Below are 14935 nucleotides of genomic sequence, written 5' to 3' on the forward strand. Positions count from 1 at the left end.
ATTGTCCTAATCACGAAGTATAAACAGTATATGTTATATGAAATTGACCTTGAAACTATAATTATGTCAAACATGATTTTTTGTAAATAGTACTATATTACCAAATTTAAAAAAAAAAAAATTAAAATACTAAACCCATTAAAATTTTTATTATCAAAGCTCCTAAACAATTTAGAAGAAATTTTATATAATTATTTAAAAATATCCACCTTTACTTTTAGTTTTGAGAAAACCTTACTAGCTAATCATTGTTCAAATGTTAATGATACTGAAATGGTAAATTTCTTTTTTAATTTATATAAGAACTTTAATTAACTCATTCATGGCAAAACATATTGGTAGTTGACCCCCAAGAAATATTTCAGCATTAAATATCCATCATTACAAACGAGCAACGTTGAGAAAATATTCATCATTACAATAATACTAAAAAACACAACTAAAATCATTACCCTGGAAAAAAAAATCCAGAGGTAGGAAAAACAGAAAATAGTGTTTCTAACTAAAACACTTTTAACAACTCCAATTTTTGTTCCACATTTTCTGTACATTTGTGAAACACAGAACCCAGTATCCTGCGAATCCCTCTCCTGCCTACAAGATAGCCATTCATATTAGATTAAATATATCTATGTCATTCAAAGGTGTTCAGTCACAATAGCCTCCACAAGCAGCCAACCATGGATAAAATTTTCTCCGGGTATTTGACTGACAGATTCAACTCCTTATCTAGGGAAGGAACACACTTGCAAACATACTTTCAACTCCTTATCACTAACTAAAAATCTCCCCCCACAAAACCCAAGTGATAAAATGGTTTGCGAGAGACAAAAAAGTCAGTCAAAAGTTAGAACCACCATGGCCCAATGTGAATCCATGTCAGTCATGGCAAGCATATAGTGAGCTCGCTCTCAACATCTCCAGGTCAAGAAACTTTATAGCAGGCAATTCATTGCAAGCTACTGGGCCTTCCAGTTGCAGGTATAGGGGCAGCTTGGGGAAAAGAGTGGCAGACCATCATATTTTTGTTATCAATGACATTAGCTGATGTTCCACTGCCCTTCACAGTTGACTCTAAAAGGCGAACTAGCGACATAAATACTTCCATCCTCGTTATGTCCCTATTTGCCTGTATATGAAAGTTGAAATAAATTAGTAGTTTACAGTATGCGATGGCAGCAAGTGCATTGGGGTTTTTTTTTGGGGGGGGGGGGGGGGGGGGGGGGGGGGTGGGGGTGGTGTGGGAAGGAAAAGGCTAATCATTCATTGCACGCCTTTTTCTTTACTTTAATCATTGAAGATAGAGAATACAAGCCTTAAAATTACATGCCAGGAGAGGTTTGGATCTAAGATCATAAAGATTCAAATTTTTAAAGAAGCACAAATTAAAACTCAGTATTCATTGAGAGGACTTCAGTAGTTTTAGTAACAAGGCAGATCCCAGGGGGAAGGGGGAGGAAATTTCTTTTCATTTTCCAATGAAAGCATGCTATGTTTTCAACCTGAGTTTCTTGGAATGAATTTTGTTTGGCTATATTTAAGATGTGACTAGCAAGGGCCAGATTCGAGTTCAGAATATTACCTCAACTGCAAAGCGTGCCCATATTTTGTCATCCCGGGCTTCCATCACCCCCTTCAAGATGGTTAAACCCATTCCTCTGATTATTTCAGCTATTTCTAAAAAGAAACCCCGTTCTTCACAGAGCATCTGCAAGATGAGGAAACAATATAAAACAAAATTGATCAGTCCTCTAAAACCGAAGGCTTAGAATTCGGAGACAAATAAAATGTCAGTCACTACCTCCACAAGCATTTGACGAGGTGGATTCAGATCCTCAACTATGATGGGGCAGTGCACGGACAGTGAACCAACTTCATACGCCCATGTCACCCCTCCGTCAAGATTGTCTTTTAGAAGAAGTCCACCTTCTTTACTAACAATCTATTGCATATTTAGGCAAGGGAATAAACCATCAGAAGATTCCCATTCTCAATTATCCTCGTTCATAGCATAAAATGGTAACAAGTAAACACAATCAAACGGAAAGTAGTAACTGCTTTCTATAGGCATCAATTATGCAACAGGCATACTAAATTACTTCTTCACTACTGAGGAAATTTAAACCCTGCTCCCAGTGCTACTGCAAATGACAACTTTTTGCCAGGCTAATGAGAACCAGATTTTCCCATTTACTTCAAACAGAGTATTGGGGGAAAAAAAGAGGGAGGGAACAACAAAAAGAAAGTTTATACTGCCCATACCTTGGACTCTCCTGTCTGTTTTAGCTTGTCCGCATGCTTTGTAACACTTTGCAAGAAAAGCATATGCTTGATGGTTCGTTCAAGTAGGGCATCTATGCTACACTGTAGACCCACATTAAAAGATTAGAGAATAAAATCAGTGTGGAAGCTATTTAAGTCCAAACTCTAAAAATTATTGAAGAAAAAGAAGAAAAGAATTACTTTTGCACCATTTGGCACAATTTCCCGCAACTCTTTCACACGATCTTGGATCATCTGGCGATCCTTTGGCCTGGGTCTTGGGTTCTCCCCAGGTTTAAGCCTTTTGCGGTTTGATTTGTTGATTTCATCAGGCCTCTTAGAATATGCAGTTGACAAACTACTATCACGCTTCACATTATTACCCTGCTCAACCCATGAACTGATATGAGATCCACAAATGGAAGTAGTTTGAGAACAGTTTCCAACATCATCCTTGCTACATCCAGATTTAAGAGAATTAGTTTCTACAGACCCTACTTTTCCTAGATGTTTAGGAAGGCCAAAGAACTCCCCTTGCACTTGATCAGCCATACTAACTTGTCCATACTTGGGAGAACTACTAGGAACAGAGGAGCTGCTACTGATCTTAGTCAATGTTGTCCTACAAGAGACGTCATCATCTGACCTCTGCTTGGAAGCAGAGTGAGCTCTTGAGACCACAGCATCTAAGAGGTGGTCGGTCCCTGTCCCAGAGAAGATATCACTCTCTGATATACCTTCACTTGCTGAATAAAAATCTGAACCCACCTCTGTCATACTCAATAAAGCTAAAGAATTCTCACCCAGATTTTTGTGTGTATTTGCATCTGACCTATTATCAGGCAAATTATTCCAGGGCTCATTAAGTAGTTTATTTTTGAAATCCACACCCAAAATATCAAACAAATCATCCCCTACAGGTCGGGCACATGCAGCTTCAGGTTTAGCATTGGTCAATAGAGTCTTTTTTCCACTATCACAGTTCTGGCAATCAGGAACCAAAACAGGGATATTCTTATTCAAAGAAATGTGCTTATCTGGATGGGTGTATGAGATCTCAAGGGCTTGAAACATATCAGTATTCACCCTCTGAGCCCTTGGGGGTAGCTCAATCCGATTATGCTTTGCAACTGCAGTAATATGTCTCTGATCAACTTCTCCTAAAAGCATACGACTATTAGTTAATTGTTCTACCAAACTATGAAAAGGACCCCCTTCACTTTAGATGAATCAGGATACTGATGCTCAATTCCAGTGACATGCATGCCAGAAAGATTAATCTCATCTGCTCTTTGTGGGTTTGGAAGAGGACACTGGATTTGACCATGTGACTTACTTCCTTCAGATGAACCTATGTGCGGATCAAGGATTAAGCCTGCATTTGTTCTCAGTTGGGACGTTTCAAAGCTACTCAATGCACTTAAATTCTTATTAATATGACCATGAACACCAGCACTCAACAAAATCTGTTGCTCCATTAAATTTTGGCCAGTATGGCTTCCACTCAATTGACCAAAACCAGGTTCACAATTGAAACCAGATCTTGAGTTGTAAGAAGTCTGCGGGCTCAGCCATGCATCAGGATTCAGGCGAATCACTTCAGCTCCACTCTCTAGTTGGCTGTTGAAAGAAAAGTTTGGTGTAATGGGGGTTGCTTTTTGTTGACAAATATCATCTTGGATTTTAGGCAATGTTTGGGTCTGGTTAGGAGGTCGAAATGTGGAGGTAGTAGTCCACAGGTTATTTTGAATCTCTCTTACTAGTGAATGAGATGGCTGACCAACAAGCCTTGAATCCTGACACGAATTGCTTTGGTGGTTGCAGGTATTAGCCATTAGAGGCAAGGAATTTGCCCCTTTATAATTTCCAGAAGGGTCCATTGATATAGGCACACCAAAAGTAACTGGTACCACACTTTTCTCAGCAGAATCTTTTGTTGCATAGTTGTCAGATAAAAGAGCATCAGGGCCACATCCTAGTTCCAGGATTAAACTTTTCACATTATTCACAAATCTCATATCCTCCATAATCTGTAGCAACAAGTATCAACACATTAATTCATAAATTTCAAAGCAACCGAAAGAAATAACAAGTATTCAACATCATGAACAAATCAAGCACGCACCATAGTGTTCAAAATTGATGCATGGTAACAAGCACAAGCATTATATATGTTGCAATAAATAACTGTTTTTATTTTGGGTTTGTGAGAGAGAAACATTAACACTTAGTAGATTCTTTGTGAGAGACTCATGCAGTGTTCCTTGCACACACAATCACCTATACTCACCACTATTAAAGCCTTTACTTAAGCATGTGTGGAGCTAACACACAAGTTTTCCTCACTCTACTTAGTGGGAACCACTAACCACAGTTGCCCTTGCCCTGTTGAACCATCGGCTCTAATACCATTTGTTGGGATTTTGTCATTTTGGGTTTGTGAGAGTTAAATATTGACACATTGAGGAGTCTCTTTGTGAGAGAATCATATAACATGTTGGGACACCACCACCACACCACTTAACCCAATACTTAAAGCCAATGGGTTTGACACAACAATGTTACACTAACCACTTACTCTTGAGTTTCGTCATTACTATCCAATATAGGAGTGTACCACTTAACAAACCACACTACTTGCACTCAAATGAGAAACAACTCCAATATTGCTTGCAGTGACTATTATGCCATGTTGCTTGCAACAGCAATAAGGTATACTATGTATAAAAGAATTCAATCTCTATCAATAAAAATGAAATGGAATTGCCCAGTCAATCAGATTTCTTTGTTTGGCCCCAAAGCAAAAGTACATTTGACCCAATAGCACAAAATACATATAGGGGAGAAAAAGACACCGACCCATGGGTCAAAATACATTAGCGTCACTCACGGATAGTGTCAAGATATGTCACAGGTCAAAGTGTCCTGGAATCTAAATTCATAACATGCAATATTTAAATTTTGACTTAAAAATTATATGAGAGGTTCAGTGTCTTATTTTACAGAACTAATATAACCCAACAGGACTTACAACCTTTGCGCAAAAATAAATAAAATAAATGAATAAATAGAACTTACAGACAAAGAAGAACCAAGTTGAATGACACCATGACTGAGAATGGGAATAACTGCCACTGTCTGCAACCAAGTACAATTAGTTTAATGTAACAGTAAGATATACACTATACTAAGATAAACAGCATATAGACAACTCTCAGACCTGCATTCCAGCTGAAAATTGGTGATGAACCTCATTTAGAACCTGTAAATACCCACATAAATAAAAGTTACATTAAGTACAGATACCAAAAAGTAAATCCTCACAGTGGGCTGACTTTCCCTGAAATCTCACTTGATTTTTAGTTTTATTTCTTTAAATAAAATTTTTCTGATTTAATTGCTTTGATTTTCAAAGAAAATGTTATTTAAGTCTTCCAGCACATCACCTGGAATGAACCATAAATTGCTGATACATCCCTTTTTTATGATGATGTAACAATAATGGACCTATAAGGCTATAACAAGCCAAGCAGCAAAGCCCTTACCATTTGGAGGAAAGATTGGTACTCATATGACCAGCCTTAAATATAATATTTTTGTCCTCACTATCTACTTCAAATGGTTAAGGGTTTGCTCGCTACAATTCTTTGAGGTTTATACTTGTTCGCATGTGAAACATCAACAATTCATGCCATTTCAGATGTAACCATAATGCATAAAAAAACCAAAATGACTCGTTTTCAAAATCACATGGACTAAATCAACAGAAAGGTTTAAAAGCATACTACAAGAAATTTTCACAACTATGGGCTCTAGAGAGGAAACCTCACTACTCGAAAGTCAAAAACTTGACATCTTGATTAACATCAAACTCAGCCTAGTCCATCCAGAAGAAGAAATTATTATGTACCTCAGGCGGATGAGCATCTCCAGTGTAATTGTTTGAGAGAATCCACTGATGGTTTCCTGTAAACGCAGCTCGGCCGACTATCCTGAAATAATTACAAAAATGATACCTTTTTTAGGCTTAAGTTTAGAAAAGGCACGTGAAAAATGACAGCAGATGGAATTTGAAAAAAGTCATACCCTTCACCCACTACGTTGACTTGATTATTCATCATCATAAAATTAATCAGTGAACGGACTCTGTCCCCTGCTTGAATCCGAAGCTGAGAGGAACGAAGTTTAGGAGAATCCCAGGATCCCTCCCACTCTCCAAAAGTCTCAGATCCAGAAATGCATGGAGCAAAACATGGTGAGGGGTCATAATAACAATCTTCCCAAATCAATAACCTGCCAAGTCAAAAAGCATTTCTTCAAGTTCAGAGATATGAAGAGCATCATCAACATTTAACTCTATACTCTAAAGTACTGAAAATCTTAAAGAAAACCAATACCACAGTGGCAAGACCCGACATCCTTAACCTTCGCATAAAATCAACAAAAAACCAAACTCGAAAACGACTGAATAGTGTTTTTTTTCTTTATCAGTAAACAAGAGTGAACAGTTCAAGAAGGCTCATCTCTGAAAACAAGCAGACCCAGACAGAAAGTGCCTGATCAGTGAATTAACCTCTGATATAAAAGGCAAAATTGTTTATAAAAAACAAGCATATAAGATAAACTCGAACAAAGTACGAACTAATTCTGATTCAATAGATTCGTCCACAGAATTCAGTCTGATATGGAGTGGGTTCGTCAAACTAAAGACTAAATCTACTTTGCTCCGAGATTCTTTAAGACAAAACAGAACCAACCAGAACATAAAATTCCAAAATAAAGAACAAAGAGAAGAATCAAATAAATAAAAAATAAAAAGTACCCAATCACACCGTAACATGTGAGTACCTTAGAAACGGGACCAATTCACAAACCAAATAAGATCCTCTACGTTTGGTCGCCCAGAAAATTTACGAAACTGATAGCAAAAATAAAACTCACTGAATTTTTCACTATAATGAATCTGAAATAGAAAAAAAAAAAATTGCAGCCTGATTCTCCACACGGATATTCTCCACTTTTATCTGTCTCTTTATTATCTCTATAAGATTTTGACTTTCTTAAGAAACCAAAAAAAAAAAAATTCCCAAAAATAAAATCTTTTACTTTACTTTCACTTTCTCGGCAACCAAACGGAGATTTACCTAGGGTTTTGGCATCCGATCTTCCAGAACACAGCGTAGGACCAGTGATTTGGAGTACAAAGCGTCTTGAGCGCCTCTTTGAGCAAGAACCCCATGGCTTCTCAAATCGGAGCTTTCAACGAACTACTTTTGGATTGAAGTTGAACAATCACGCTTGCTTCGGAGCTGAAGAAACAGTAACAGTTTTGAGCTTGAGAGTCAAAAAAATACACACAGAAGTAAGTCACCGCCGGCGGAGACTTTTTTTTTTTTTAATTCCGGCGAGTTTTGGCGCTAACTACCGCGGCACGATCCTCGCCCCGCCTGCTTCGTTCTCAAACCTCCGCTTCTCTTCCTCTCCGGATCCAAGTTTCCAGCGACCATTCTCCTGTAAGCCATTCAACAAAAGAGAGAGAGAGAGAGAGAGAGAGAGAGAGAGAAATGCGAACAAGCGAAATAGCGAGAGAGAGCGAAAGCAAAAGCGAGAAACTGAGACTAACAAAAAAGTCTCAGTACTACACTATTCCAGTAGTTTCTAGCTTGAAGACTCGGAAAGCCATTTCAGTTCAGTTCAGTTCTCAGTTGAAAACTCAGAAAACTGAGTTGTTATTGGAAACGAAACGAAACGAAATGATGAAGTGAGACTGTGTGAGAGTGATTTTTTTTTTTTTTTTTTTGGGTGTGTCTCGGAGAGTGAAAGACCGTACAACAGAGTGAGGTTGGTGAGGTCGATTTCAAGCTCAGGGGTTGGGTTCACTGCTTATGTGTCTCACTGTGATATTCTCTCTCTTTCTCTCTGTTTTTGTGTCTGTGTATGAATGTGGGAAAGAGAAAGTTAAAAAAGAAAGAAGGAAATGGAAGTGTGCTAAAGTGCGCGGCCACATAAATCCACTTCCACCTTCCCAAACTGGAGCTACATTTCTCAGAAATTACCTCTCTCTGCCATTCTCCTCTCTTTTGTCGGCTTGTGTGAGTTGTCTTTCACTTTTCTTTTTCTGTTTTTTTCTTTTTTCTTTTTTCTTTTTCCTTTTTTAACTCTAATCAGATAAATCTGCCTATAGTAGTCTTCTTTCAAACCATTATGTGACAATAGTTTTGTGACTATTTTAATGACATGTGTTATGTTATTTAGGTTCTTCCTCTTAAGATATGGCTACTTAATTAAAAAATATTTTTTTATTTTATAAAAAAAAGTTATATAACATAATTTAAAAAAAAAACCTAAAAAATAGTATATAATCTTACCTTTTAACTAGATAATACACATCAATAATCTTATGAATTAATAGTCACCTACAAGTTTGAAAAAGATAGTTCAATTTAAAGTTTTTGGATCTAGTTTGTTAATGAATTATTTCAAAATAAAAATAATATCACTTTCATGAAAAATACTTTCTAAATCAATATCTTCTAACTCCTTATGACTTTAATTAACTTTTCTCCATTTTTTTTTTTTTTTTTTTTTACTTTTTAGTTGTTTGTTTTTGAACTTTTGAAGTTTGATGGAAGAAGTGAGAGAGACGTGTGAAAATAATCGGGTCTGAACAGGTGTGTGTGGGGGAGGCTATGACTTAGTGCCTGTTGCTGTCTTCATGACGTCACTTGTGTCATTGCTGCTCTTTGCTTTCTTGGGAGTATTTTTGCAGAGCTGTAGAGAGGCATTTTCTGTGACATACACGAATTCACGTACCGTGGAGATGAATTTTTGTTGTAAGAACTCCCAAATAGAATGTTTAATTTATCATATCAAAATCTCTATGAGATTTCCTCAAATCTCTCTATCAAGTGGGAATCTATAAATGTATCCATCCATTCACACTCTAAAAATTTATAACAAATCAGCTTAGTTACAAAGATGTCATATCGTTAACTAGAAAATCTAAAAGAAGATCTTGTACTTGTACTTGGAATTTTTATTAAAATCAACTCGTTTTTAAGACCTCATATGCAGAACAAATTCCTTCATCAATTTGTTTTTTGACCTGAAATTAATGCAAGCTCTTTTTATATATATACGGACATATAATGACATACTCGTAAAATGAAAATTTACCCAAGACGTCAATCAAAATGAAAAATACTATAATAACATTTTACATGTGTTTTGTTTTAGAGCATTCACATCATCTCATGTATAAGTGTGTATAATAGAAAAAATGTTTAAATTTACACATTTTTGTTCAAAAACAGCCCACATCAGTCCGTTTAAACTCTTGCAAAATTTTCAAAAATTATCTACAAGCTACAGTACCCGTGTAAATTTACACAGGCACTATAGCTCGTGTATTTAATTTTTTTTTTTATGGTTTTTTCTCTCTCCTCTTTAACGAACTCTTATCTCCTACCTCTCTTCCCCAACCATTATAACATCTAACGCGCCAAATCAACTGAAAATTAACCCCAACAAACTCACACACAAACAAACCCAAACGGACAGAGAGATCGGTACTTATCAGAACGATCTGGGTTGCTGGAGCTCGTGGGTCGGCCGGTGAAGCATAGAGCGTGGATCGGTGCTTGTGGAGCATGGATCGGCTAGTGAAGAAAGGATTTAGGTCGCCGGAGCTCGTGGGTCTCACTTGATCGGAGCTCGTGGGTAGGCCGGTGAAGCGTGGAGCATGGATCGGTGCTTGTGGAGCGTGGATCGGCCGGTGAAGAAAGTTCTAGGTCGCCGGAGCTCATGGGTATCACTTGATCGGAGCGTGGAGCATGGAGCGTGGAACGATCTGGATTGGCCGGTGAGAGAAGGAAGAAACGAGAGAAGGAATGAGACGATCTGGATCAGCCGGTGAGAGAAGGAAGAAGAGAGAGAGAGAGAGAGAGAGAGGGCGCATATATAGGTAGAGGTGGTTGAGGGAAATAATAAAAAATTGTGTAGAGTGAATATTTTATTGAAATATCTTGTAAAATAAATGAACTGATGTGGGTGTTTTGTAAAAGTGGTAGTGTAAAATAGAAAGATGAGGTTTTTTCGTGTAAAATAGACAAAAAATTTAGATGAGCTGATGTGAATGCTCTTAGAGTCCAAACTTAATAAGAATATGGTATAAAACTTTTAGTTTATACCCTCCAATAATAGCATCCCACATCAGCATATTATATATTAGTGAATAAGTAGTGTCACACACAATCACAACTCACCCAAACCCAAATCTTCTCTCTCAGATCGGTTAACCACAAGCTCCGTCTCTCGTCAGATTATGCCATCATCCATGGAGAGGAAAAATTATTGTATGAGACGGTCTCATGAGATACTTACTCCCATGGAGATGGCTCCCAAACTCTCAAATCAGTCATTTCTTACACCAATGACTATGGGGCTAACATTGTGGGTAATATAATATGATAGGTTGAATTTGCATAAGGGTATATGGATTTTTAGATGGGCATTAAAACCAAATGAGAGAGAGAGAGAGAGAGAGAGAGAGAGAGAGAGAGAGAGAGAGAAGCAAGTCTTTGGCCCACCACCGGTGGTGGTGAGTGGTGGAGCTTGAGCCAACTCCAGCCATGGGTTGAAATCAAAGAGAGAGATTGAGAGAGTTTAGGAGTATGAAGGAGGCCGATGATGGGGGAGGAGATGGAAGGGCTGAAGAGAAAACAATTGATTTTGACATTTTGTGAGGGAGAAGTCGGCAGAGGTGAAAGCAAAGGTGGAGGGGAGGGGAGCAGACAGCCATGGTGGCTGGCCTGATCTGAGACACAGGAGAGAGAGAATGCATATGAGTATTGAGGAGAATTGATTGTGTGTGGCCATCTCTATTCATCAATTTGTGAAATACATATAATATTATTTAATTAGATATTATAAAAAAAGAATTTTACACCACATTCTTATAGAATTTAAACTCTTTGTTTTATATACTCAACATTCTTCAAAGTCTCAAAAAGCTACTGAGAATCATGACAATTATGAGCATGAGGTTCTACTAAGATAAACTTACTCAATTCTTACATATATAAACATACATGTAATAAACTATAAATAGCAGTAAATGACTCTTCTTTGTTCTCTTCTCATATATTAAGATTTAGAAACATAGTCACCAATCCCATCTCAAACATTAACTTGACAACTACATTAGGTCATTAGATCAAATGATTCATCAGTCGTTAACTAATCAATCGAGCAAATACGGATTAATCAATTAACGACATAACTGTAATTTTGTTTTTAGTAACTCAATTGTAATTCTGTATATCCTATAGAAGATCGATTGGTTCAACTTTAAAAAATGAAATATAATACATATATTATACATCTACTCTGAAATTATATATGTAAGTATTTTAATGACAAAAGTGATAGAGATCCACGAATTACCCAACGACTATTTTTAACTTTGACTTTTACAAGAGTGTTCTCCAAAACAAAAACAAAAACAAAAAAAAGTTATATTGATAATTAATTTGGTATGTATGTCTTTTGGCAGCAAATACATACCAAACTAGTACAATAACTAACGGTACAATGCACATTCTTCATGGTTAGTCACAATATAATATACTGAAAAGAATATATATACTAAATTTTTTTTTTTTTAATATTAATTGAAGAGCAATGATTAGTATGTATTGAGTCATCTCTCTAAAAACCGAATTACACAAAGGAAAATGCTAACGAAAGGGGTAATTATTGGGTACTTTTGGAGTATCATAATTATACAATTCATGTGAGAGAGGAGAGTACACATTTATGATACTCCCGAAGTATTCAATAATTTTTCAAAAAAAAAATAGTTTGTTGGCTTTTTAGATGTTTATTTATTATTTGAATATATTATTTATTACATTTTTTTCAAAGAGATTATTTAAAATGAAATACTATTAAAAAGGAGACACCTAAATCTTTTGAACACGTTATTTTCAATAAATATTTATCAATGATAAGTTTTAGAATCATAAGAGAATTTGGATTAAATTCAAGTGGGTCATAAGTCATTTTAAATAAGAAAGTCTCTTTGATAGTAAATTAGAGTGAATATTTAATATAATTTAAGGCAATTGACATAAATTAATACAACAGTGAATTAAAATTAAAAATTAGGACACTTAAATATAAAAAAGGCTAGAGTGAATTATATATATCATGATCCTTTATTAAACTTCGAAAAATTAACAAGAAAGAGGAGCTCTCATCCCCCCGCACTCCCAAATTTTTCCTTTTTCAAACTCAACAAATAGTTCAATTGATTCTCAAAAAAAAAAAAAAAAAAAAAAAGTCCAATTAAATGGTTAGTGGCATAGTTGGAAACATTATTCACCTATTCAACTGAACAAGCCAAACAAATTTAATCTATAATTTCTTTATATTTGAAGAAATTATTCAATACAATGGGAGGATGATTTTGCGACCATCCCAACAAATAAGAAGAAACTATTTCAATATAGTTACTGAAACTCACAATAATAAATAACTTGTGCTAAAACAAGATAAACCTTTTTTTTTTTATCAATTAGTTATTAGTTGATCCAAAGATTATGGGACATGGAAAAGATTTTACTCTCTTAATTGAAAATTCTCTCTATTTAATCTCAAAGTTTTGCTATCATGTGACTACTCTCTTGGTTTTTGTAATGAGCTACCCGAATTAGTTTTAGGCTGTATATTAGTGCATTCATTAGAATGGATATTATCCTGTATTCTCTTTCTTTTCATCATATATATATATATATATATATATTCCCTCCGTCCCTTTTTTTTGTCCTCTATTTCATTTTGAGATGTTCCAAAATATTGTCCTGTTTCTAAAAATAAAAGTCATTAATTTACTAATGTTTCTATTATACCCCTATTAATTTACTAATTTAATTTTTTAATAAATTTTTTTAAGAGTAATTTTGGTAACTTATACATTTTTAAAAGGTACACAAGATAATAAATAATATTTCCTTAAAAATTTTAACTTTTTAAACAGGACAAAAATATTGAGACGGAGAAAGAATATATATAATCCTCTTTCTAAAGGTACCATTCTATAATGTACTTTGATTTTTGTAATTGACAAACTCAATTAGACGATCTCACGGAAGGTCATCTCAAAAAAGCTCTTTTTTAATGGCCAAAGTCTTCTCAAAGTTGACAGCGCTCCTGTCACATCAACCACCAAAAAATTACCAAGAGTAATAATTTGATAACTGTAATCCTTCCAAATATATATATATATATATATATATATTTATAATCAATGTCTACTACACATCATTCCAAAAGTTTTTTGATAAATTAAAATGTTTAAAATATTCTGTAGTTTAAACGGTTTCAACTTTATTACACTATTTTAATCAAATTATTTTGATTATTCTCAATGTAAAATTTTAAGACCATATAATCTTAGTGCTTTTGTCTAATTGAGGGGAGCGCTCTCAACCAAATATATTAAAAATTTCAAAGATAAGTATTATAAATTATTTTATCTAAACATTATATAATAAAATGAGCAGCAATATTAATAACATAACTATTTTGTCAATCTTTTTACTACTTGTGATTTTAATAATTAAGTTGTGACAGAAGGACATCATTTTTCTATAGACGCATCACTACGACTATATTATTTTGCAACAATTACAATATATCATTTCAATATTTATAATTGTGAATAATTTTATGTCAATAAACCTACTTTTGTAAAATTCTTGTGAAAATTGTCATAAATTACCTGACGATATTGTCTTAAGAGAGCTGTTATAGATAACAATTTTTTTCACAAAACCTTTCATGTATATTTGACTTGAACCTACCACAAAACTAAACAAATAAGAAGTTTTCGAAAATTTGGGTAAAAATTTGGTTTCGATGACTGGACAACATTCATGAAAGTACTCCTTTGTGTGAGTGTTTGAAACTTGACTCTTGAAGAGGTGAGTTGTGATGCCACATATTTGATTTAGATACTGATTAAGTGTGTGTTGTGTAGGTGTTTGATAGGTACATAAGACCACTAGCATTAGCTGTAGCAAAAATATATCATTTTAACATATAAAAAAGTTACTTTACTATTTCAGCACACCATTTTACAATTCACCCTACATTAAATCTTCTATCATTCAATTCAATACATTAAAATTATATATTCAACACATTAAAATAATACTAACTCAAACCCAAACCAATACAAAACACAACCCAGTGGCAATGGCCTCCAACCAACAACCCCGCATCCTTTACAACCCAAAACACAAAAAAGCCAGCAACCACCACCAACAAAGAGACCCACCACCTAAAAAACCTAGCAACCACTACTTACAGCCCAAAAAATCCGATTCACAACCTAGCCACCAACATCCACCACCACAATCACCACAAGTAGAGACCCACACCTAAAAAACCCAGTAACCACCATTCACAGCCTAGAGAAGTCAATCCACAACCAACTACCACCAATAGAGAGACCCACACCTAAAATAAAACCGAGCAATCACCATTAACACCACTATGATCTATCACTACTATTAGAGAAAGAGAGGGACAAGAGAGGAAAGATGTCTGTGAAAGAGAGAGAAGAGGAGAGAGAAGATCTATTTGTGAGAGAGAAAAGAGATTTGATTTT

The 14935-nt window shown here is 35.2% G+C and overlaps 1 protein-coding gene across 1 annotated transcript; it reads right to left on the bottom strand.

Moving 5' to 3' along the window:
* Positions 1 to 342: 342 nt before the first annotated feature.
* LOC112016552 (transcription factor LHW) lies at positions 343 to 8249 on the bottom strand. Its single transcript, XM_024049107.2, is given in 11 exon segments — positions 343 to 1129; positions 1583 to 1708; positions 1802 to 1942; positions 2263 to 2364; positions 2464 to 3470; positions 3473 to 4292; positions 5341 to 5400; positions 5483 to 5524; positions 6173 to 6254; positions 6349 to 6555; positions 7407 to 8249. Coding segments are annotated over 11 exon segments (2862 nt in total). The 5' UTR covers positions 7502 to 8249; the 3' UTR covers positions 343 to 949.
* Positions 8250 to 14935: the final 6686 nt, after the last annotated feature.

This window comes from Quercus suber, unplaced genomic scaffold, assembly GCF_002906115.3.
Source record: "Quercus suber isolate HL8 unplaced genomic scaffold, Cork oak 2.0 scaffold_193, whole genome shotgun sequence".
NCBI classification, from domain to species: domain Eukaryota; kingdom Viridiplantae; phylum Streptophyta; class Magnoliopsida; order Fagales; family Fagaceae; genus Quercus; species Quercus suber.